General features: G+C 39.5%; 1 protein-coding gene across 8 annotated transcripts in view; it reads left to right on the top strand.

Annotated features, from left to right (window-relative positions):
- spidr (scaffold protein involved in DNA repair) overlaps window positions 1–27,046 on the top strand; it is a 261,755-nt gene that overhangs the window by 19,093 nt on the left and 215,616 nt on the right. For 7 of the 8 annotated variants that reach the window (XM_060823492.1, XM_060823487.1, XM_060823481.1 and 4 more), the window contains 2 exons: window positions 803–1,009; window positions 7,431–7,591. In XM_060823492.1, the coding sequence (XP_060679475.1) occupies window positions 803–1,009; window positions 7,431–7,591 (368 nt within the window). The remainder of the gene's footprint in view (window positions 1–802; window positions 1,010–7,430; window positions 7,592–27,046) is intronic. The other variant, XM_060823482.1, reaches the window with a different exon arrangement.

Below are 27,046 nucleotides of genomic sequence, written 5' to 3'. Positions count from 1 at the left end.
CATTTAAACTTTTTTTCTTTCATTAGCCTGTATATCTTATGTTGCTTGCCTCTCTGCATGAGTGTTCTGAGGTAAGCATCTTGAGTTTGCCCTTCCTGAACTCACTAGTTCAATTCAATCTTTAGTTCTTGCTGCAATTGGTACAAGTTCATTTAGGTGAGAGTTTATTTTCTGGGGCAAGCTGCTTCAATATGGGTGCCAGTGTCCCAAAGCTTAAATCTTCTATTCTGCACTTTTTCAGTTTTATCACGATATATTTATCCTAAGGCTCATTTCAAGCAAATTAATCTAAGCTTGTTGTTTATCTCCAGGGTAAAGGGTGTAGGCATCACTCAAACTGTGCTTGATTTGAGCACGTAATCTAGACTGTTGTCATAACATTAAATAAATTTTTGGAAGTGCTTTCTTTGGGTTGGATGTTCACTGAAATTCCCACTTAGGTATTTAAAGAAGCATGAGATCCATTGAAACCATTCGCAGAGGAGGAGGATAGTTCCTTTAATTAATCACCACCATCAAAACAGATTTATCTTGGTTGTGCATAATACAGCTACTGTGTTAGCTTACGCAGCACCGTGATTACAGTTCAAAAGTAGTTTATTGGTTCAGAACAATGAGATATGAAAATAGGATCTAATAGGTGCTACATGCATGCAAGTATGTTTTGTTGAATTTAAATGTAATGTTATTTGTAACCTGAAAACTAAATATTTAAATCAACTGCTTGTATGTTTTTATTGTACAATGAGTATAACAAGATTGTGAAATCTGCTTTTTTTTTTTGTGTTTTTTTTTGGTGCAGCAGGTCCTGGCAGTCAGAGCTCTGAAGAAATTGCAGAAATCACATGGAGCTCCAGTGACAGTGATTTGTCAGGTGGAGAGTTACTGATGAATAATTTGAAATATTTGAAGAAAAGAAGATCTGTCCTGAAAGACCAAAGTACAGAGAACTCATATCATAAATACATCTGCATGATTAATTCATTAGCAGACAGCCAGTCCAGTGAAGGCAAGCAATTTTTCTGTTGGGGAGAAAATAACTCATAGTCAACTCGATGACAAATTTCTGAATAGTCAGGTATGCAGTAAGGACCATATTTTACATAGTCCACACCTTTTGGGACAAACCTGGCAGGTTGCAATGGAAAAAGTTATATAGAAAATAATGTTGAGCAGCACTCATGTTTTCTGTAAAAGATTGAATTGTTAACCAATTTTGATGTAGGTATGAAGCAATTCAAGTTATGAAAATATAAAAGATTCAGTCATAGTTGTACAAACTAAGAGCCAAAATATGTAATGAAAAATGGATTACCTATTGGTCTCATTTCAATACGATGCGGAGGTGCCGATGTTGGACTGGGGTAGACAAAGTTAAAAATCACACAACACCAAGTTGTAGTCCAGCAGATTTATTTGGAAGTACAAGCTTTCAGAGCACTACTGCTTCGTCAGGTAGCTATGGAGTAGGATCATAAGACATAGAATTAAAAGCAAAAGATCATAGTGTCATATAACTGATGCAATGACCCAGGCACTGGAGCGCAATGCACCATCCTAGAGAGAAGTGCAACTGTAATACTTCATACACAAGGTTTTCTCTTGTCTGCTCTGCTGCAGAATGCTGCTTTCACTAGTGACCCTGTACCTGCCACACACAGATTGTGGGTACAGTCAAATGGTACTGCTTTCATTTTCTGCAATGATGTTGTGTTTACTGGAATGAAAGTTGTGAGAAACTAAGAGATTCTAATTCACAAAAACCTGGAAAACCCATCAAGAAAGTATTTCAAATGGTGCAGTCACTTTGTTTATCAATGTGTGAAATTTTCCCACTTTGACTTAGTTTGATTGAGAGACATTCATAGCACTTAGTCTGACATGGTTCATAGTGACTTTCTCACAGACTACTTCTCTCCACCTAGTTAATTTTTCATCTGGGCTCTTCAGTTCCCGAGTACAGTCATGTAGCAGGAGAGAGAGAGAGAGAAGAAAAGAGAGAGACAGGAAACATGTACAAGAGCACACTGCACTGTTTTAACTCAACAAGAAGTTGACAGCCATTCGTGATTCATTTCTTAAGTCTATTCCTTGACCAGTCAGTCAACCTACCTAGTTTAAAATTTAAACAAAGCTTGGAAGTTAACTGGGAATTTCTTAATTACTGTGTCTGCACCAGAGTCCACTTGCCAGTCCTCTTGTACAGAATGAATGTTGTTTTCCCTTTCCCTTGCATTGATATTTCTTGCAATTTATCTTGATAAGTGAAAAATGATAAGCTTTGTAAAAATAATCCTGTTTTCATAATTATTTTAAGAAAGTAACTATGTCAAAGTGGGAAAATTTCACACATTGTTTATCAGAATGACTGCACCATTTGAAATACTTTTGTATTGATTATTACATAATATTATCATTAGATTGAGCATCTGCAATAACAATCCCATTTAAAAGGGAATCCTTTAATTAAAACAATTTGAGTGCCACTGTTCAAATGGCAGCACTTGGATATGTTCAGCGATTGTTTCGTACTGATGTAACTAAAAAATAAGCAAAGTTCAGACTGTTAATCAGTAAAATTTAAAAGACCGTAAGGTGTAGGAGCAGAAATTAGCTCATTCAGTCCATTGAGTCTACTCCATCATTCAATCATGGCTGATAGGAAAACCCTGTTTTCCTGCTTTCGCCCCGTACCCTTTGATCCCCTTGGCAGTCAAGAACTTATCCACCTCTATTAGATTAGATTACTTACAGTGTGGAAACAGGCCCTTCGGCCCAACATGTCCACACCCACCCACAAAGTGCATTTTAGATATACTCAATGATCTGACCTCCACAGTCTTCTGTGGCAATGAATTCCACAGATTCACCACTCTGGCTAAAGAGGTTTCTCCTTATCTCCATTCAAAACGGTCTTCCCTGTAGTCTAAGACTGTGCCCCGGGGTTCTTATCTCTCCTGCTAGTGGAAACATCTTACCAATGTCCTCTCTGTCCAGGCTGTTCAGTGTTCTAAAGCTGTTAATTTCATTAGAATTTTAAAAATTGCTGTTAAGTGATACAATGCAACCATTTTTAAAAAAGAAAATGTGATATATATATATATATTTAACTATGCTTAAATACATCTTTTAGATGTTTATATAATTTTTTTGAAAATAAGGTCTGAAATGTAATATTTTGAAATTTTTTGCAATATTTCTATGTTGATAGATGTTTTTCAACCAATCAGTGCACTTGTGTCATATAGTACAAATATTGGTTTTCCTCTAAATTAGTACTGCAAATTGGCCTGATCAGTGCCAAGACAAAATGTTTTGGCAGAGTTTTTTTCAGCATTATTCAAATTGTAATCAGTCAAAATCATGGCACTGAACCTTGTGGTGAGGCACTTGTATCTTGCCAGTCTGCAAGAGGCCTGTTTAAGTTTGTTCTCTGCTTGTTAGCGAGCCAAACCTGTGACTATGCCAATATTTTACTTCTACTCTGTTAGTCTTTGCTTCAACAATAAACTTTGATGTGACACCTTCAAACTATTACTTCTGGAAAATTATGTACAGTACATCTTTTATTTCCACAGCATAGGCTACTTTCTCAAATAACTCCAATGGATTGGCTTTACATGCTTTTCCCTTCCCTATGTTGACTCCATCTCAAATTCTTGAACTGCTATAATTTTTAAAATAATACTTCTAACATTTTCCCTATGTCAGATGTTAAAATATTTGATCTATTTATTCCTATTTTCTGTCTCAGTGCCCTTTTCAATAAAGGAATTACAATTTTTCTCTTCCAATCTAAAAAGACTTACCCCAAATTCAGGGAGTTTGGGGAAAATTAGAAGTCATGCATCAAATATCACTCAAAACTTGTCAGCCCATAACTCCCAGTATTATTTATTCAGGTGTACTTCTGTGATTGTAATTTTCCTCAGTTCCTCCTTTGCTTCCATTTCTTGATTTATAAACTAATAGCTTCTGAGCTGTTAGTTTATTTCTGAGGTGAGGCCTAGTGAAAAATATCTGATTAGTTCATCCTTATTTTATGTTATTATTTGTATAGTACTGATTGTCATTTTCTTAACTTTTTATAAAATCAATTTATAGAAACTCTATCTGTTTTTATGTTTCTGTTTAGCTTTCTCTTATAGTTCAATTTTATTAATTTTTAATATTTCATCTAATCATCTGACTTATCATTTGCTGTATCTATATTCTATTTATTCTGGAATATCCCCTTAAATACCTGTCATCACACTTCTATTGAGCTATCCCTTAACCTGTACTTGCCAGTTCACTTTGGCAACTGTGCTGTCATGCCCTCATTATCGTCCTTGTTTAATAGGAAATACTAGTCTTAAACACTTGCATCTCTTATGAAAAATAATGATAAAGTTCAATCATTATATTATGACTGGTAAACAGAACTGATTTTGTTATGAAGTCATTAATGCTGAGCCGTTGCACAATTCTAAGATCTTGTTTTGACTGCTCTCCGGTTGGCTCTTGTAAGATGATATTTTAAGAAACTACCATGAATCATCTTATCTTGGATAAGTTTGCTCATCTGACTTTTCAAGTCTCCATATAGATTAAGATATATCATGATCATTTCCGTGCCTTTGTAACCAGCTCCAATTAATAATTCTTTTTTGTTCCAGTCTGTGTTGTTACTATTATGGGAACTCTACACCACTTTTATAAGTGATTTCCTACCTTTGTCATTTCTCATCTCTACCCCAAACCATTACCACATCCTGATTTCCTAAATTAAGGTCATCCTTTCTATTATGCTAATGTCATCATTAGAGCCATTCTTTCATCTTTCCTTGCTTCCTGTCTTTCCTACATGTTCTATACCATTATGTGTTCAGGTATGTAGATGGAGGCTCAGGTAGTGTTGTGGAAATGGGGAGTCTGCAGAAGGACTTGCACAGGCTAGGAGAGTTGGCAAAGAAGTAGCAGATGGAATACAATGTGGGAAAACATGAGGTTATACACTTTGATAGGTATAATAGAGCATTGACTATTTTCTAACTGATGAAAGACTTCAGAAATATGGAAGCACAAAGGGACTTGGGACTCCTAATTCAAGATTCTCTTAAAGTTAACATGGAAGTTCATTTATCAGTTAGGAATACAAATGTAATGTTAACCTTCATTTCAAGAAGACCATTGAGGCTGCACAAGGCTCTGGTCACACTGAATTGTGAGCAGTTTTGCACCCTATATCTGAGGAAGGCTATGCTGGGGTTGGAGGGAGTCCAGAGGAGGTTTAAGTAAATGATCCAAGGATGAAGGACTTGTCATATGAGGAGCAGTTGAGGTCTCTGGGTCTGTACTTATAAGAGGGGGAAAGCTGAGGGACAATCTGATTGAAACTTATAAAATGCTGAGAGAGTGGATGTGGAGAAACTGTTTCCACTAGGCAAAGAGACTAGGACCTGAGGGCACAGCCTCAAAGTGAAGAGATAGCCCTTTAGAGCTGAGATTAGGAGGAAGATCTTCAGCCAGAGGGTGGTTAATCTGTGGAGCTCCTTGCCGCAGAGGGATATGAAGGCCAACTGTAATGATGCTGTGACTTTAAGAAGTTATTTTTGTCTTTTTTTTGAAGAGAGGTTGGAAGGCAGAGGCGTCGAGCAGTCTACCAGTACCCCTAGAGTAAACAGCTAGGGAGACCTTGGTATTATTTTTAAACAGCCTGAATGGGTGTGGCCATCTCTCTCAGATCAGGATTTCTGTGTTTTTAGGTTTAGCTTTCAGCAGAAGCTATTGGGTTCTCAACAGAGTTGGAAACTTCAGTGAATATCTCCTTTGTGACTGGTAAACAGGACTGCTTTTGTTATGAAGTCATCAACTAATGCTGAGCCGTTATACAATTCTAATATCTAATTTTGCCTGGCTCCTGGAATATGCTAGTCGAAGAAACTACCTTTAATTTTCTCTTGATGTTCTTTCTCCAGGATAGGAGAACTGCATGTGCGAATCTGTATCTGAATTTTCTTTTTTGCTATGGAGTGTGTTTATGGGATATTGGAACAGTTAATTAGTAATAGTTACTGTATCTATTATTCTTTTAAGTTTTCCAATAGAAATTATTCTAGATTCCTCTTTCTTTGGTAGTATTTTAACTACAGTGTTTAAATAAATTGTGTTTTGCTTAACATCAAGTTGCTTGACTAGTCGCATTACATCTGGAACAGGCACTTCACATTTATTTTTAAAAATAAGAAAAAGTTAGAGTCTAGGCTACCTTAAAATATTTTGAGGCGGTCTGGTCTGGTCCATAACATAAGTCATTGAGTGTATTTAAGACAGAGGTCGACTGGTTCTTTATTGGTAAGTGGATCAGAGATTGTAGGGAAAAAGGAGGAGAATAGTGTTGAGAAACATATTAGCCATGATAGCCTAATTCTGCTCCTATATCTTATGATGTTACGGTTTCAATCTATATAATCTGTTTCTGTATTGGATACCAGATCATAGTTATTCATTTCTGTTTGCACACTCAGTTCATTTATTTTGTTTCCAATTCTATGTGCTTCCAGATACAAGGTTTCATTCTTTTTGTATCCTATAGTCTTACTGAAGTCCTAAATTTGCCCTCAATATTCTTCCCTTCATTGTCTGTTTATCATTTCATGTATTAATACCATTCTCTTTTGTCTTTTCTTCACTAAGATGCATCTTATGTAAGGTATGATTTATCAGGTTAGCACGCAAAAGAATACTTTTCACTGCATATCACTACATGTGACAATAATAAATCAAATCAAAATCTTCCAAAATTTAATCCCTTGCCCCACTATTTATTTTTAAATTCTCTCTACTTCCATAATTGTATGGTTTGCAAGATCGCCAGCTCCAAGGTCATTGATATGAGGGTTGTCGCATTGGTACACGTCACACTTGCCTCAGCCCTGCTACCAATGCTCCATGAATGAGAATCCAATTCTTCCACGCCAGTCTTATAGCCTTGCTTTCATCTCTAATCTGATTTGCCCGATGCCAATTTGTAAGTGGCTCAGATCACAGTGCAACAATTATGGCCTTTTGAGGGTCTGCTTCATTTGGCACTGAGCTTAGTCCTGACTGCATAATTGTTTTCTTGGCCCTCCCTATATCATTGGTGCCTACGTGGACTATGACACTAGACCCTCCCCAGCTCACAGCAGGTATCTTGAAGCTGAGTGCTAGGCAGATAGTTATGATAACCATACATTCAATTATATTGTTTGTGCGAAACGGTAAAAATCTATTACAAAACTATTAAGAATTAACACTCCTAAAACTGTATCCTCCAGCTGAATTCTAATCCTAACTAAGGTCTCAATTTTGAAACAGGATTTACAGATCTTAAAGTTTCCTGTAAGTCTGTAAATGTTCATTTTGGTGTGGGCTGAATACAAAATTAGCTTGTTCTGTTTTTACAGAAGATATACCCCCTATTGATTGGGACAGTTTGAGTGACAAAGGTGCAACTTCTGACGAAATAGAGTGCTCGGTCGATCCCAACTGTATCGATTCAGATACATCAAGTAGCCATAATGGGGACAACAGAAACTATGTAATTCAGCAGTCTGAATCATTAATGGTAAGTTGAATTTATTTTGCATTGCAGTAATGTCTTTGGGAACCTGTACAAAGCCAATTACAAACGGAAGAATCGTCTTTTGACAGCTGCGGTAAAGTTTTTTGTTTTGATGTTGAATCATAGGTTTGTGAGCAGAATTATTGACATTTTTGTTCTGGAAGTAATAATGCAACCATTTCAATTTGAAATATGCTAATAAAAGCTTCTTGAGTTTCCTGTTACTGAATTAAAATGCTATTGATCAGAATAAATTTCAAAGTTTGTATATTTAAAATCTATATCTGTTGTTTGTTTCAACTAGCTTCAATGTATTACATGCCAGTCCCTCATCTCCAACTGTCTGGTGAAAGCATTTCAAAGTACAGGTACACAATCCTTTACCCGATATCTTGGGGCCAGTTGTTTTTTGGAATTCGGAATTTTTCGGATTTTGAAATAAATGACATTTTCACAGTGAAATAAAAAGAATTACCTAACAGCCGACGCACGTGTCAATAGTACGAGCGCTGAGACACAATTGATGCTTGCCAGTGCTGGGCCATACTGCCACGTCACATCTGAGTGACGCTGTTCAAGTGGGTGTAGATTTGGGTCACCTGTTCACATGCCAAAATGACGCTCCACACTCCACAAAAATATCGGATTTTGGATAAAGGATTGTGTACCAGTATAAGCATTGTAAGTTCTGAGGAAAGGTCACTGGACCCAGAACATTAACTCTGATGTCTCTCCACAGCTTTTGCTAGACCAGCTAAGCTTTTCCAGTAATTTCTGTTTTTGATTCTGATTTCCAGCATCTGCAGTTCTTTCTGTTTTTATTTAGTATTGTTACTTAGTTGGCTGGGATAAAAAAAACTGAAACAATGAAAAGCTGTTTTTAAAAATGGCAGTGTTAAATGTACAGCATAAAAGTTGTCCATTTTTGATGCTTTAACATTTACTTTCAATCTTGTTCTAGAAGTGTCTCTGTGATTAACCATGCTCCAAAATATTGTTATCTAGAAGAGAGTAAACATTAAGAAATAGGTCTGAATTGACTGGTATCAGTCCAGTTAGTCACCATGGGTTTTGATAGTTCAAATATACAAAAAGGTAACTTGATTAACTATAAAATTATGTAAAAGTACCATTTTACTAACCGACATTCCAATCATTTTGAATGTAATCTGACAATTGAAATGATGCTGTTTATCTAGTCTGGATGTATCCATCTGAATAATTACCTACCATGTGTATTATTCCACATGTGCCCCTGTTTTCTCTTGCTATTTGTAATGCAATACTATTATAAGTATAATAAGATGCTACCTATTAATTTAATCGCAACTGTTATTTTATTGGCATTGCATCCTCCTTTAACAGAGAAATAATAAAACTGGGGGATTACTTTTTGTCAAAAGTATGTATTCTTAATTTTGCACAGGTTTTCTGCCAAGGTGGAGATCTCAGTGTTGGCCTACTATGATGGTTTCACAGATGGGTGACAATAATTTTCTGTAGTAAACTGTACAGATTACAGAGAATGGTTCTTGGACCACTTAAATTTCCCAAGGAACACAAACATAATTTTCAGAAATTCTCTTTTTAATAACTTATTCAGTGGTATTATGAACCAGACCAGACCCCTTAATATATTTTCAGAGGTAGTCTAGACCCTAGCTTTTTCTTATTTTAAAGGTAGGTGTGCAGTGCTGTGTTCCAGATGCAGTGCAACTGGTCAAACCATTCAACATTAAGCAAAACACAATTTATTTAAGCACTATAGTTAAAATACAAACAGAAGAAAGAGGAATTTAGAATAATTTAACTTCTGGAACCAATGCCATTGGAAGGGAAAAGGTTGAGATTCTGAAGGGAGATTACAGAGAGTTAGGCAGAAATTTAAAATGGAGGTCCTCAAGGATAGTAATATCTGGATTACTCCCAGTTCTATGAGCTAGTGAGGGCAGGAATAGGAGGGTAGAGCAGATGGATGCATGGCTGAGGAGCTGGTGTATGGGAGAAGGATTCACACTTTTGGATCATTGGAATCCCTTTTGGGGTAGAAGTGACCTGTACAAGAAGGACGGATTGCACCTAAATTGGAAGGGGACTAATATACTGGCAGGGAAATTTGCTAGAACTGCTTGGGAGGATTTAAACTAGTAAGGTAGGGGGCTGGAACCCAGCAAGATGGTGAGGAAATAGATCAATCTGAGACTGGTACAGTTGAGAACAGAAGTGAGTCAAACAGTCACAAGATAGGACTAATAAATTAAACTGCATTTATTTCAATGCAAGGGGCCTAACAGGGAAGGCAGGTGAACTCAGGGCATGGTTAGGAACATGGAACTGGGATATCATAGCAATTACAGAAACATGGCTCATGGATGAGCAGGACTGGCAACTTAATGTTCCAGGATACAAATGCTACAGGAAGGATAGAAAGGGAGGCAAGAGAGGAGGGGGTCTGGCATTTTTGATCAGGGATAGCATAACAGTTTTGCTGAGGGAGGATATTCCTGGAAATACATCCAGGGAAGTTATTTGGGTGGAACTGAGAAATAAGAAAGGGATGCTCACCTTATTGGAATTGTATTATAGAACCCCCCAATAGTCAGAGGGAAATTGAGAAACAAACTTGTAAGAAGATTTCAGCTATCTGTGAGAATAATAAGGTAGTTATGGTAGGGGATTTTAACTTTCCAAACATCGACTGGGACTGCCATAGTGTTAAAGGTTTATATGGAGAGGAATTTAAGTGTGTACAAGACAATGATTTGATTCAGTATGTGGATGTACCTACTAGAGAAGGTGCAAAACTTGACCTACTCTTGCGAACTAAGGCAGGGCAGGGGACTGAGGTGTCAGTGGGGGAGCACTTTGGGGCCAGCGACCATAATTCTGTTCATTTTTCAATAGTGATGGAAAAGGATAGACCAGATCGAAAAGTTGAAGTTCTAAATTGGAGTACGGCCAATTTTGACGGTATTAGGCAAGAACTTTTGAAAGCTGATTGGAGGCAGATATTTGCAGGTAAAGGGATGACTGGAAAATGGGAAGCCTTCAGAAATGAGATAACAAGAATCCAGAGAAAGTGTATTTCTGTCAGGGTGAAAGGGAAGGCTGGTAGGTATAGGGAATGCTGGATGACTAAAGCAATTGAGGGTTTGGTTAAGAAAAAGAAGGAAGCATATGTCAGGTATCGACCGGATAGATCGAGTGAATCCTTAGAAGAGTATAAAGAAAGTAGGAGTATACTTAAGAGGGAAATCAGGAGGGCAAAACAGGGACATGAGATAGCGTTGGCACATAGAATTAAGGAGAATTCAAAGGGTTTTTACAAATATATTAAGGACAAAAGGGTAACTAGGGAGAGAATAAGGTCCCTCAAAGATCAGCAAGGCGGCCTTTGTGTGGAGCCACAAAAAATAAGGGAGATACTAAATGAATATTTTGCATCTGTATTTACTGTAGAAAAGGATATGGAAGATATAGACTGTAGGGAAATAGATGATGACATCTTGCAAAATGTCCAGATTACAGAGGAGGAAGTGCTGGATGTCGTGAAACGGTTAAAGGTGGATAAATCCCCAGGACCTGATCAGGTGTACCCGAGAACTCTGTGGGAAGCTAGAGAAGTGATTGTTGGGCCTCTTGCTGAGATATTTGTATCATCAATAGTCACAGGTGAGGTGCTGGAAGACTGGAGGTTGGCAAATGTGGTGCCACTGTTTAAAGGCAGTAAAGACAAGCCAGGGAACTATAGACCAGTGAGCCTGACCTCAGTTGTAGGCAAGTTGTTGGAGGGAATCCTGAGGGACAAGATGTACACGTATTTAGAAAGGCAAGGACTGATTTGGGATAGTCAACATGGCTTTGTGCGTGGGAAATCATGTCTCACAAACTTGATCGAGTTTTTTGAAGAAGTAACAAAGAAGATTGATGAGGGCAGAGTAGTAGATGTGATCTATATGGATTTCAGTAAGGTGTTCGACAAGGTTCCCCATGGGAGACTGATTAGCAAGGTTAGATTCATGGAATACCGAGAGAACTAGCCATTTGGACACAGAACTGGCTCAAAGGTAGAAAACAGAGGGTGGTGGTGGAGGGTTGTTTTTCAGACTGGAGGCCTGTGACCAGTGGAGTGCCACAAGGATCGATGCTGGGCCCACTATTTTTTGTCATTTACATAAATGATTTGGATACGAGCATAAGAGGTACAGTTAGTAAGTTTGTAGAAGATGCCAAAATTGGAGGTGTAGTGGACAGCGAAGAGGGTTACCTCAGATTACAACAGGATCTGGACCAGATGGGCCAGTGAGCTGAGAAGTGGCAGATGGAGTTTAATTCAACTAAATGTGAGGTGCTGCATTTTGGGAAAGCAAATCTTAGCAGGACTTATACACTTAATGGTAAGGTCCTCAGGAATGTTGCTGAACGCAGAGACCTTGGAGTGCAGGTTCATAGCTCCTTGAAAGAGGAGTCGCAGGTAGATAGGATAGTGAAGAGGGCGTTTGGTATGCTTTCCTTTATTGTTCAGAGTATTGAGTACAGGAGTTGGGAGGTCATGTTGAGGTTGTACAGGACATTGGTTAGGCCACTGTTGGAATATTGTGTGCAGCTCTGGTCTCCTTCCTATCGGAAAGATGTTGTGAAACTTGAAAGGGTTCAGAAAAGATTTACAAGGATGTTGCCAGGGCTGGAGGATCTGAGCTACATGGGGAGGCTGAACAGGCTGGGGCTGTTTTCCCTTGAGCGTCGGAGGCTGTGAGGTGACCTTACAAAGGTTTACAAAATTATGAGGGGCATGGATAGGATAAATAGACAAAGTCTTTTCCCTGGGGTTGGGAGTCCAGAACTAGAGGGCATAGGTTTTGGGTAAGAGGGGAAAAATATAAGAGACCGAAGGAGCAACTTTTTCACGCAGAGGGTGGTACGTGTATGGAATGAGCTGCCAGAGGATGTGGTGGAGGCTGGTACAATTGCAACATTTAAGAGGCATTTGGATAGATATATGAATAGGAAGGGTTTGGAGGGATATGGGCCGGGTGCTGGCAGATGCGACTAGATTGCATTGGGATATCTGGTGGGCATGGATGGGTTGGACCGAAGGGTCTGTTTCCATGCTGTATATCTCTATGACTCTAATAGATACAGTAACTAATACTAATTAAGTGTTCCAATATAGTAACATCCCATAAACACACCCCTTGGCAAAAAGGCAAATTCACTTGCCAAAACTTGAATACTTGGCTTAACAAACTTAATTATTCTCTTGGAAACAAAATGTGAAACCATCCTTAGTATTCAATTGTATGCTATTAATTATCTGCTGATCAGTGCCTTTTTTTTTCAAATGTCTCGTTAAAATTTACCTAACTAAATTGCTAGAACAGTGCTAGCTTCAAAAAGACGTTTTGTATGTAATTTTTGTGTAGTTTGATAGTATATGACCTCCCATCCAATTAGGATTTGGAAGCTAATTGATGATGTGCTTCAGTTTTAAGAGAACTAGAAAACCTGTTTTACGTCGCATATGATTTTTTAAAATTGTGGCCTCCATTAGGGGGCATTATAACTTCACAAGCTAAATAGTATACAGTACTGGAAGTATTTCTGATAGTACTTTGGTTTATTTGAGAAATTTTGTGACTGTTTTATTTTGTTAAAGAATAACTCAATGTAATTATGGGTGTTACATTTCAGTGTGACCTGGATTTGTATCAGCCAGTTATGGCATGCGTGTTGCTAGGTTTTTTTGAAAGGAGATTTTGGATATCAAAATGTAGGCCTCACTCGATGTTTAACTCTGTCCCATAAGATGAAGTTAATAACTTTATTTGGAAGTGAAAATATTTTATTTGAGATATTGCTTGACTGTAGAATGTGCATAGTGTGGAAGTTTATCATATTTGAATCGTACCTTATGAACTTGGGCACGAAACTATTTTAGCTTTTGTTCAATGACGGAGTTCAGGTTATCTGTATGTTACATATTGTTTAACTAAGGAGTGGCACTATTGTAGGAGGATTAGATTGTCCTTTTTGATTTCTGTGTGCAAGGTGCAGGTGGAATATGAACTGCAGAAATAAAGTTCAAAAGTAAGGCAACATAAACTCAATGAAGCAAATAAGCCATCTTTTCAGTTAATTAATAAATCTAATTCTACATCTTGAAACTAGGAAGGCAACTTCCACATAATAACCTCTGATCTTGAATCGCATGATTATGACCTCCATCTCTTGTAAGTCTTGAGGCCTTCCACAAATAGTAAATACTGTGGGGGATGAAATGTTTGGGCACGAACAAAATGTAACTAAAGAAATGTATTTGTTTTATGGTTTCATTTTTTGTTCTTGTTTTATGGATATGGTATTTTGCTCTGTAACATGAGCAACCCAGGGTCTCGTAGTTTCATTAAGAAAAAGACATTTTAATAAGAGAATAAAAAGTGAGTCACCCTACTGGTGTGTATAACCTCATGTCTTAGATTGAAGTCAGTTGTTAATTGTCTTGAATGTGGTATTGTCAGCAGAAATCCTAATGCTTAAAAACATAAATTGAATTGTTAGTTTGCAAGTTTCAAACATAACAAAATTGCCATTTAATCGTAGACTAATAGCAGTAGCAAACACAGAATTGCTCTGGTTACTATGTGACAGCATTGCTTTCAAATAAGATGTTAATATTGTTTGCACACATTAGCCTTAACAATCTGCCCGTTTTCTCATTGGTCCTAAATAATTTAAGCCATACTACTAATATCTCTCTCAAATGTTTAAGATTCTGTATTCTTCATTTATGATTATGTATGAATTTGGAGGAACACATGGAGGCCATGCTGATTCCAAGCACCATTGTCCTTGTCCTTCTAGTCATTTAAAGGATCCTGTTGAATTGCCTCAGTGCATTAATGCATAGTACACGCTGCAGCCTCGAGATGCTGCTAATGGGGGAATGAATGGTTAAAGTGGTAGGTGGACTGCATTGCCATGAATTGTGCTGACCTTCCCCCAATGTTGTAGCTACAGTCATCCAAACAAGTAGTGAGTATTCCATCACCATCCTAATTTGTGCCTGTGAAATGGTGGACAGTCTTTGGGGAAGGGAAGAAGGCAAGATAATAAGTTTTTCCTTCAGTACTGAACCTACACAATTGAGAGAAAACATATTAAACATTTTGGAAAATGTTTGTACGTTGACCGGCAGCTATTGTTCCAATGTGGATGAGTTCTGAATGAGGATCCTGTGGAATCCCCATTATGGCATGCTCTGAAGGAATATCCATAGAAATTGAATTTTCTACTTGGCAATTCCTCTATAAATGGAGTCTTGGCATTTATTGCCAAATGGACTGGATTATAAAAGTAAAGAAGTATTGTTACAATTATATAAGGCATTGTGAGACCACACCTGGAGTATTGTGTACAGTTTTAGCCTCCTTACTTGAGGGACGATGTGGTGGTACTGGACGCTGTTTAGAGGAGGTTCACCAGGGATGGAAATGACTGTTGTACGTGGAACGGTTGAACAGCTTTGGTTTGTACTCGCTAGAGTTAAGAAGAGTAAAAGGGCGTGGATTTGATTGAAGTATATAAAATGCTAAAGGGAATTGATAAGGTGAACATTGAACAGATGTACTACCCAGTTGGGACAGTGTCAAACAAGAGGTCATAGATATAAAGTGAGAGAAGGTAGGTTCAAAACTGAGATGAGGAGAAACTATTTCTCTCCAAGGGTTGTGAATCTGTAGAATTCACTGCTATGGAGTGCATAGCCAAAATTTAACAACAGATTTAAGAAAGAAACAGATATGTTTTTGGTAAAACGTGTGATAAAGGGCTATGGGGAACTGGCAGGAAAGTGGTGTTGAGACCAGGATAATAACAGCCATGATCATGTTATATGGTGGAGCTGGCTCACAGGACTGAATTGTCTACTCCCACTCCTAATTCCTATGTTTCTATGTACACCTGGAACCTTCAAAGCCTCCATTTAAGTTGGAGACTTCAAAGGATTTGGATGAATTAAGTAAAATAGTTACTGAGGAATTGTTAGACTACTAACGACATTGTTTAACTCCAGAGCAACTATTAAACTGACCTCACATTTAGGTAGATTCCCTAGATTAGATTCCCTACCATGTGGAAACAGGCCCTTCGGCCCAACAAGTCCACACCGACCTTTCGAAGAGCAACCAACCCATTCCCCTACATTTACCCATGACTAATCCACCTAACACTATGGACAATTTAGTATGGCCATTGCACCTGACCCGCACATCTTTGGTCTGTGGGAGGAAACCGGAGCACCCGGAGGAAACCCACGCAGACACGGGGAGAATGTGCAAACTCCACACAGACGGTTGCTCGAGCCGGGAATTGAACCCGGGTCCCTGGTGCTGTGAAGCAGCAGTGCTAACCACTGAGCTACCGTGCTCCCCTGTACTTTACACATTGTTAGCTGCGCCTCCCCAGAATTTTTATGCCCTTATGGATTTGACCCAACCTGACTGCATCCCTGCCATTGGACCAGAACCTCCCACCCATGTTGTCCTGGTGGTATTGGATCTGTATCCCCCCCCCCCCCCCCCCCCCCCCCCCCCCCCCACATCCTCCCTGCCCCTGGTTGAGCCCAGTTTGACTCACCCACTCCTAAGCTCTCCGTACCTTGCCATCTAGCACCCAGTCACCATTCCCTTTAACTTCTAGCCATCTTGCATCCTATCATCTGGCATTGTAACCCTGGCATCTCATTCTCTCACACCTCACTTGGCACCCAACCCCCTATTCATCTGACATCCTATCTTGGTACCCTCTCCCCTCTCCAAATGGTACTCTACTTACCTGGCACCTTAATGATACACTACATTCTAACATGTGCACCTACCCTCTAGCACCTTAATATCACACTGATTTTATATATTTGTTATTTGACAGCAACTGACAGGACATTTACATTTCAGAATACAGCAGCTGACTGCTGTGAAAATGGGACATGATTGACCTTCCTCTGACAGTTCTGCACTATGAAAGCTGATAGAATGGAAGTACAGCTTCTTTCCGAAGGAGCCTTCACCAAAAATTCCTCTTAGAAATGCTGTTGACAGAGAGGTAGAAGGAGGGTGTAGAACAGATCTTGAATTGTCCAGACAAAACAAAAGATCAACAATAGAAGTGTAAAGCTGTTCTAAATGATAGATGTAAAAAGGGCAACTGTGGATCTGGTGTTCTGCTAACAAAGCCAACAAGGAAAAAAATAGCAATATAACAGTGGTTTTGTTTGTTTGTGTGTGTCAGAGAGAGACAGAGAGAGGATGAGGGTAGGGCTAGTAGTCAAAATGGAGATGAAATGCTCTGAAATTCTTCAGCTAATTTTCAAGGTGTTGAGTCTTGAAGACTTTAAAAGTGTCTTGAGTGGAAATTGAGGTGTTGTTCCTCCAGCTTGCAGCAGGCGTAGGGCAGAAATGTTCGCATGAGAGCAAAGTAGTTAATGGAGGTAGCAAGTAGCTGGAACGTTATAGTCTTTCTTACAGACAGAGTGAATCTGTTCTGGAAAACAAGTACTTAGTCTTCTTTTGGTCTCATCAATATAAAGGAAACCAGATTTTGAGCAGTTAATACAACAGAGTAAATTGAAAGATGCACAGATAAAGTGCTGCTTACATGAAAGATGTTTTTGGAGCCTTGCCCAACATCAGTTGTGAATGAGTAAGTATTACACCTTCAATGATTGCATGGGAGTGTGATGTGGCAAGAGCGGGAGGAAGTGCTAGGTCCAGAGTGTTGCGGAGGTAACATTCCCTGTGAATTGCTGATAGGAGAGGAGAAAAATATGTTTGGTGGCAATATCGTGCTGGAGGTGATAGAAATGGCAAAGGATGATTCTTTGAATTCAGATCTAGTGGGATGAAAAGTGAGGATAGGGAGTACCATATTATTCTTCTGGGAGGGAGGAGAAATGTTGAAGATAGAAGTGCAGGAACTGGTTCAGACACAGCTAGGGGTCCTGTCAACTACAGTGAGAGGGATTTCTCCTCTTAAGGAAAAGGAGAACATGTCAGTGGCACCTTAGTGGAAGCTGATGTCATCAGAGCAGGTGCATTGGCAACGGGGAAACTGGGAGAATAGAATGGAATTCTTAGAAGAAGCAGAGTTTGAGGAATTTAGCTAAGGTAACTGTGTGGGTTGGTGGATTTGAAGTGAATATTAGTGGGCAACCTATCCTCCGATATGTAAATCGTGAAGACAAGGAAGGGAAGAGTCAGAAATGGATGAGGTGAAAGTGAGAGGATGGAAATTGAAAAGAAACTTGGTGATCTTTTCAAATTTCAGGTGAGAACAGGAAGCAGTGCTAATGACATATTGATGTACTGGTGAAGGAGTTATTGTGAGGGCTTCAATTGGACCGGAACAAAATATGTTTCACTTACACTTCAAAGAGAGAAAGGCAGAACATGGACTCTTATGGATGCCTATAACCACATCTTTGACTTGGACAGCGTGAGACAAGTTAATGGAAAAATCAGCTACGTAAAGTCGCTTGGTGATGGATGGAGACTATTCAGGCTTCCTTTCAAGGAAGAAACGGAGAGCCTTCAGACCATCTCCATTGATTCTGGACATGTAGAGGAATGCACATCTATGATGAAGAGGAGGCAGCTAGTTCCATAAAACTGGAAATTGTAGATAGAAGGGAATAAATAATGCCAAAATAGGAAGATTTGTTCAGAACAGAAGGAACAGGCTGGGGCAAGCATCTATCAGAGCAGTCCTAATTGTGGGTTTTAGGAATCACATACAAATGGACAGTATGCATTTGCGGGACTAATGGGTAGGGAACTGGGGTGGGTAGATCTCCAGAGGAGATGAGATCAGTGACAGTCCTGAAAATAGTTACTTGATGTTCAGCGGTGGGGGTCATGGTCCTGCGGAAGATAAGAGGAAGTTTCTGAGAGTTGGCACTCAGCTTTTGCAAGGTAGCAATTGGCATATGAGATGGTAACAGCATCACCTTAACAGCAGTTACATTTAGATCTGAAAGAATAAAATGTTGCAAGGTCAGAAGGAGACAGGTTGAAGTGGGTGCAGGAGCAGAAGAATTAAAACAGCTGACATCATGCAACAGTTTTCTATGAAGTGATGAAATGTTTGTAAAAGGACAGAATGAAGGGTGCAGGTAGAGGTTGGATGGTATTGGGGATGTGTGAAGGGATCGTAGAACAGATGAGGATTCCTGTCTATGGAAGTGGGCACAGAGGTGAAACAACAGAAGTAAAGTTCAACATCATATCATACCCAAAATTCATTGAGGCAGGAGTGTAAAGGAATAAAACTGTCCTTTTCTAAGCACCTTTCAGCATCAGAAAGGGAAAGAGAGTCAAAGTTACACAATGAAAAGTCTAAACTCAGCTTATCTTAGAATAAGGTTTTTGTTAAGTTCTTTCTGGCTTCTTGTGCTTGTTAATGCATAGCTCTATCATGGCTTTATTATCCCCTGACCGTGTTCAACATGGATGATTTGCAATGAGGTCTGTGTCATGCCTCAGTAAAGAGCTCTGAGATATGCAAACTTGATGTATATTGCAGAAATAAAATGGTAATACTACAGTGGGGAGGAAAATTCTATCATTATTCCAACATGATAGAACTCCCTCCCAGCAAAGGCCACCTTGAACATCATAGAGTATGTCTTTGCATACTAATGTGTGAATGTGACAGTTCAGAAGCATTATTCTGCAGCAGCATGTGCGAAATGTGATTCAGTAATGTGCAAACCCAGGAGATAATTTTAAGTTAATGTCTGAACAGATGTTATCAAACATGCCAAGGAGTCAAATAGTGCATATGTAATGGAGAAAGTGAGAACTGCAGATACTGGAGATCTGAGTTGAGAATGCGGTGCTGGAAAAGCGCAGCAGGTCAGGCAACATTAGAGGAGCAGGCGAATGATGTTTCGGGCATAAGCCCTTCATCAGGGAGAGCCGATCCCGCGAGAGCTTCCCACCAGTGGCTAACGGTCACAGGTCCCTTTCCAACCTCAACCCCAATCCCAACCCCAACCCCAACTCCATCCCATCAGCTATGAATGGAGGTGCAGCTGCCACCTGCTGCCATTGTTCCAGTGGCCCGTGAATGTGAGGCAGTAGCAGGCGGCAGCTCGCCTAGAGCAGGAGTGCCGGCTGCAGCTCCTCTTCCAGCAGCTCAGTGTCAACCAGGAAGGCGGCCTCTGGATCAACAACCTGGTGGCCAGCCTGCAGCCTCACACCGAGTCTGAGCTCAGGATCTTGCCTGGCGTGCTCAGTAATACCAGTGTCCATGTTGTTTTTCTTTCATGGTGCCCAGAATTGCTTGATGTTCCATGAATGCAAATATGGGGAGGACACAGGCTTGTAACTTGAACAATGCAACTAAAATGCAGGGGAACCCTAGTGATAGAGAGGATGGGAGTGATGCTGAGTGATGATGATGAGAAAGCGCCATCGGCCGACACAGAAAGATGTGCAGGAACCAACCATTCCTGATCAAGGGCTTATGCCCAGAACGTTGATTCTCCTACTCCTTGGATGCTACCTGATCTGCTGTGCTTTTCCAGCACCACACACTCAAACTATGTAATGGACATGATTGCTTGCTACCGTAATTTTAATGTTCTTTATTGCAATAAGACTGATGTACAAATGAATTGCAGTTCTGTGCCAAATCGATGGCATTACTAAGCCAGTGGGTGAATGACTAGTAAAATTGTCCCTGGCAGAGCTTCATTTCAAAGTATCATATTCACCAAGTTGTAAGTTTGCTCGCTGAGCTAGTTGGTTTGTTATCAGATGTTCACCATGCTAGGTAACCTATCAGTGAGCCTCTATTGAAGCGCTGGTTGTCTGTCCCACTTTCTATTTATGTGTCTTGATCTGTTAAGGTCGGTGATATCATCTCTGGTTCTTTTCCTCAGAGGTTGGTAAATGGGGTCCAAATCGATGTCTTTATTGATGGAGTTCCGGTTTGAATGCCAGGCCTCTAAGAATTTCCATGCGTGTTTCTATTTAACTTGTCCAAGGATGGATGTGTTATCCCAGTCAGAGTGGTGTCCTTCACTGTCTGTGTGTAAGGATACTTGTGATAGCTGGTCATGTCTTTTAGTGGCTAGTTGGTGTTGTGTATTCTGGTGGCTAGAATCTTAAACAACAAACCCAAATAAGAAGGCACAACATGCCCAAAGACTCGAGCCATGCTAGCCTACATCAAAGAAAACTTGAAGATGACTACCAGACTACTCTGACCCCTTGGCATCGTGGTTGTCCACAAATCTACCAACACACTGAGATAACTACTGATGAACCTAAAGGACCTTCTACGAACAACCAGCAAGGCAAATGTCATTTCCAAAATATCCTGCAAGGACTGCAAGAGGCATGACATTGGACAGACCGGTAGGAAACTAGCCACCAGGGTACACTAACACCAACTAGCCATCAAAAGATATGATCAACTATCACTAGTATCCTTACATTACAGCCAAAGAAGAGCATCACTTCGACTGGGACAACACATCCATCCTTGGACAGGCAAAACAGAGACATGCACGGAAATTTGTAGAGTCCTGGCATTCAAATCAGAACTCTATCAATAAACACATCTATTTGGATCCCATTTACCAACCCCCTGTGAAAAAGAACCTGAAGTGATATCACCCATCTTAACAGACCAAGGCACATAAATAGAAAGTGGGACAGAACTATACAGAGAGGCTGAATAAGCTGCAGCTGTTTTCCCTGGAGCATCAAAGACTAAAGGATGACCTTGTAGAAGTTTGTAAAATCCTGAGGGACATGGCTAGGGTAAATAGACAAGCCTGTTTCCCTGGGGTGAGGGGAGTCCCAGTCTAGAGGGCATAGGATGAGGGTGAAAGAGGAAAGCTGTAAAAGGGACCTAAGGGACAACTTTTTCATGCAGGAGATGGTGTGTGCATGAAATGAGTTGCCAGAGGAAGTGGTGGAGGCTGTACTATGGTAACATTTAAAAGGCATCTGGATAGGTATATGAATAGCAAGGGTTTAGAGGGATATGGGCCAAGTGCTGGCCAATGGGACTAGATTAGGTTAGGGTATCTGTTTGGCATGGACTCTGAGAACACCAGTGCTTCAACGGAGGCTCACTGATTACCTAACATGATGATGAAATGTCTGAGAACAAACCTACCAGCCCAGTGAGCAAACTTACAATCTGAATCGCAACCTGAGCTACAATCTTCTCAAAAATCACAAATATCATATTCACCCCCAAAATGAAAAGGCAGTGACTTATTCCACTTACTATGCATGCAATGGCAGCTATTTTATATTGTGGTTGCGCAATTGACTTTAAAGTGAAAGGGACAACATTTCAATTCTGTTTCCTGAAAAGTGACCTACATTTGATTTGATTTATTCATTGTCATATGTATTTTGTTACAAAATACAGTAAAAAGGATTGTATAGTGTTGCCACTCTCTGGCTGCAATTGTAAAACACAGAAAAATAAACCAAAACACAGATTATAAAGGCAGAAAGATGACAAAATAAAGAAAACTGTATAACCTTACAGTAATTCTTGTTAAGTGCTCTGTCACGGGCCATGGGTCTGGTGGCCAGGCACAAGTCCCCTTTGATGCTCTGCTGGAACGAAAGTCGCTACTGTTCAGTTCCATCTCACCTCGACCAATGCCCTTGCCATTATGAATTCTCGATGGATCTCACCAGTACAGGCAACACCCAATGCTGTTAGGTACCACACTGGTCAAAACTCGACTCTGCCACTGCCATAAATTCACTTGGGGACCACCTTAGCAATGCAGCCACTGCTGATGCCACTGGTCTCAGACTTGGTCCAAACTCACCCTCTGTCACTTCCATGAATCTGCGCCAGATGCAAATACTGCTGGGAACCCAAACTTGCCTCTGCTACTGCAGCCATGAGTCCGCATTGCTGGCCCTACGCAAGTCTGCGCTGCTGGGCCCATCCACTGCCACCACCACCGATGCCATCGCTGTGACCGAGCTCTTCAAGAGGTAAATAAAACAAAATTTTAAGTAAGGAAAAATAAAAGAAACACAAAAATAAAAGCAGACAGAGTGGACGAGCCCCGAGCTCAGAAACCTTACTCCACTGCCATCTTACCAGACGTTCTGCTGAACTTCTACTGAAGCTTTGCCAATGATGTTCATGTGTGTGGATTAATCCTGAAACTATGGCTTTGTGAATTGTCATACCCTTGTTGGCTATACATTCTCATCATGTCGAGGTCAGAGTAAATAATCTGTTCGCATACACAGTCCATGATATGGAAGTGTCAATGCTTATTGCCCACATGCACTGACAATTTTTCAGGAAAAGAGAAAAAAAAATTCCTTTGCAGAGATTGGCTTTGGCATATAAAATTGTTTTTTTTGGCTCATGGATAATTTTTGAGCCTAAAGAGAGATACATAGGATATTCTGTAGTCACTTTGCTCGAGAAGCCTGGTGCATGTGGTCAAGTCAGTAATTGTACATGATTACCTCTGTTGCTGAAGTCTTGTAGACACAGCTTGCTCAGGAAATACAATATGAGGTATTATTTCTATAGCATTTTCAAGAGAATAAATAAATATTACTCTGAACTAATGTGTAAAGTACTTCTCTTAGAAATGAGAGAGATCACCTGGGCAGCCTGTACTTAGCAAGCTTTCCTCCACTTCAACTGGTTCTTCACAGGTTAAATTTGAACCAAGTTAAACAAGAGCCCCTCAACTGGGTCTTCCTCAAAGCAAGCAGTTGTCACCAGTCATCTGATTTCTCAGAAGCTTTGCAGTGAGTAAACAGTCTGTGAATAATGCAGCAAACTAAGTTCAGAATATGTATGTATGTTAAATCTCTTTGCAATTACTGAGAATTGCAGTTAGATGCTAGCAAAATAAAAACTATTTTTCAATACTTAGTAAAAGTATTGACAATGTTAAAATTGTATCCTTTCGTGATGTTTGAATTTATTATTAGAATTAAAAGGCTTAGCTCAGTCATAGCACTCTCATCTTCTGCCTCAAAAGATTTGGAGTTCATATTCTAATTGATTCTTCAAAACATAATATGCAGTCACACTTTAATATATTACTGAAGGAATGCTATGATGTAAAATCACGTCTCTTTCACATAAAACGTTCAAATGAGTACTTTCTCAGGAGGACAGAAAGATCCATGCCCTTATTCAGGTACAATAGATAATTTTATTTGCTCGCATGTCTGACAAAATGTGATCCTTAAGGCTGATGGCAACCTGAATCTTTCCTCTGTGTTAGTCTCCCGATTCCAAAGAAAGTAACATAATTTGATCCTTTTTTCCAATGTTACAATGTAGTTGAGGTATTTTGTGTCAAGGCTATTCTTATGCAGTAGTTGAGCCTCACTTCTTGTGTCTTTGAGTGGCTACAGTTTGCTCGGATATTTATGTACTTTGGTAGTAGGTCCTCGATGACAGAACAGAACTCTCTATGCCTTTAAGAAGCAACAGGATGTTATAGCCACAGACTTTAATTGCCAAAGGAAAGTATTAATTGATAAGTAAATAATGATTAAGCAAAAATAATAAGTATGTTTCAACTATGTTCATACGAGACATTAAACTATCAAATGAAAAATAACTTTGATTCTCTAAGCTGTATTTTGCAATTAATTTTTACCTACTTAGTTGCTCACTTCTTACAGCAATACCAATTGTAGAATTTTCCAGGCCTATCCTGTCTGTTAGTAAGTTCCAGATTGATTGCTTGACTACTTGACCTGAAATATTCAGGAATGTATTCCTCGATCTTTATAGGTTTGGATAATTGTTAGTTAAATTCAAAACATAACTGAACAAATCACAATGTATAGTTTTGTTTGATTTATATATCTTGTTTCCTCTAGCAAAGAAAAAGTCTAGAGACAGTAATCCTTATACCACCAGTGTCCATGAAGACTGCGGCATGACTTTTGTGTAATTTTTAGCAACCAGTGAATAATTAAATTAAGAATCAATACCAAGTCAAATGTAAAGAGCTTCACTTTTGCTGCCTACTATTTTATGTGCTGTCAAGGGTAACAGTAGAAAGTGTGACAAACATGATTTTCATTGATATGAATTTGAGCAAACAATATGTTAAGATAACTCACTTGATTATCTCACTTTGTCTTTTATTTGCCTAAATGCAGTGGAAGCATTTTTATGGAACATCTATCTTTGATGTTGCTAGGGGCAAATAAAGTGTTCTTGCAAAGAAATATAAATTTTAGATTTTATAAGTCAAGGCATGCATCGTTTATGTGGGTTTTGATTGAAAATACTCAAGTTTCTGGAACATTTCAAATATATATTTTGGTCATCCTGTGCAGCTAGAAGAACCATTGTCCCAGTGAGTGATTTGGAAATCAGTGTAGTTCTGGTCAATTGGACAGGCAGAATTTCTGCATTGTAATTGCTTGCTTTCTACAGCTAATGAATGTGTTTGCAGTTTAAAGCAAGGGAGCTATTTATTTCAGCTATCAAAAGCTCCTCTATTATTAATTACGATACTAATAAGCAATTTTCATCTCCAGTAAAGAACTGAAAATACAGAAAATATGTGTTGGGTTTAGAGTTAAGGGTTTTCTTAAAAAAAGACCAAAAAATTTGAAGAATAAATGGATTATGGTCAGCATGCACAACAAGTCTGTTTATATCTGGTAACACACCTCCTCTTCCTCAGGCGGGTCAGGAAATTTAGCATGTCTATAAGGGCCCTCACCAGTTTCAATAGGTGCACCATTGAAAGCATACTGTCCAGGTCCATAATGGCCTGAAGTGGCAACTGCTCTGCCCAAGACTATAAGAAACCAGTGAAGGTGGTGTGCACAGCCCAGTCCATCACAGATGCCAACCTTCCATCCATAGGCACTATTTAATGATTGCCACAGAAAGGCTGCCAAGATCGTCAAAGACCCATTGCATCTTGGCAATGACCTCCTACAACCTCTTCTGTAAGGCAGTATGTACAGAGGGCTGAACTCATGCACCAGCAGGTTCAGGAACAGCTTCTTCCCGGCCATTATTAAACTGATGATTGGATACTCTAGCCTCAAATGATGCTGATCTTGCCTAGCACACGCACTGTGCAATGCAACTTGTATGCCTCCATCTAAGTCTTTTAGATTTGTACATCCTTGCTTCCTATGATCTGCCTGTAAACAAAGCTTTTCACTCTACTTCGGTCCCTGTGACAATCAATCAATCAGTTCCCTGATCAGAATTGTTAATCTGGCCCAATCAGGGAGCCCTGGCTAGCATATAAAAAGGAGAATGTTCCATGGGTGCTGGGGAAAAAATAAGCACTACCGCAGTTAGGCGGTAGTGTGGGGGTTAATGAAAAAAAAGATAAACAGGAGTGTCCCTGTGAAGAAAAAAAGAAAGGAGAATGTTGTCACTGGCCACTCGGGTGTTTCCTTTCTTCCTGGTGGTGGAAATTGAATAAAGATTTGTACACCTTGTGTCTGTCACTGTGTCTCACACCTGCACACACACAACATGGGTGCTGGGGAAAAAATAAGCATGACTGCAGTTAGGCAGTAGTGTGGGGTGGGGGGGGGGGGGTAAGAAAGAAAAAGAAAAAAAATTAGCAGGAGTGTCAGAGGTTCTAAAAAAAAAGTGTGTTAGAGATACTGGCACTCAGGTACCTGAGTCCAAATGAAGCAGTACAAAAGCCAAGGATTGTTAAAGTGTAAATGAAGGGTGACTTGATGATGGATACTGGCTTCTGTGGAATTATTTCACTTCTGCACACAGAGTTGTAGGGAGTTGGAATTCACATCCACAATTGGCAGTGGATGTAGGATCAGTTGTTAATTTTAAATCTGAGATCAATTTTTGTTAAGCAAAGATATTAAAGGATATGGAATAAAGCTAGGTAAATGGAGCTAAGCCGCTCATCAGCCATGATCTCATCCTATAGTGGAATAGAGCCTACTCCTGTTCCTATGTTTCTCCTGCATAAAATGTACAGAAGCTCAATTTCTTCCAGAAGCTGAATGGTTAACAGGTTTACATAGCTGAAAGTATTCACTGTGGCTGTATATGGGCTTTGATTTCAGTTCTAGTGGGCAGGAGAATTAAGGAGGGATATGAGAATAAAAAAAAACTTTGTTTACGTTTGAGCTGTGCTATACATGGCTTTGGAAGTGCATGATACTGCAGTTGGGTATACAAAGTATAAAGAAGCTCCATCTCTATCTTGGGCATTCATAATCTTGGTGGGCACAAATAAGTACTCAAAATGGTGAAGCAAAGTGAGGAAATGTATGTCAAAGATTTGATTGCTGAGTGTGTTAGTAATTTTGGGCCACTGGAAATATTGAAGCTGTCATAATCTATTCAATATGTAATTACATTGTCATCCTCGGCAGCACATCATTAATTGAGTTTCAGATGAATATTTTTTATCAAAATAAA

Source organism: Hemiscyllium ocellatum, chromosome 4 (genome assembly GCF_020745735.1).
Source record: "Hemiscyllium ocellatum isolate sHemOce1 chromosome 4, sHemOce1.pat.X.cur, whole genome shotgun sequence".
Lineage (NCBI taxonomy): Eukaryota > Metazoa > Chordata > Chondrichthyes > Orectolobiformes > Hemiscylliidae > Hemiscyllium > Hemiscyllium ocellatum.
This window is presented reverse-complemented; position numbering and strand designations above follow the sequence as displayed.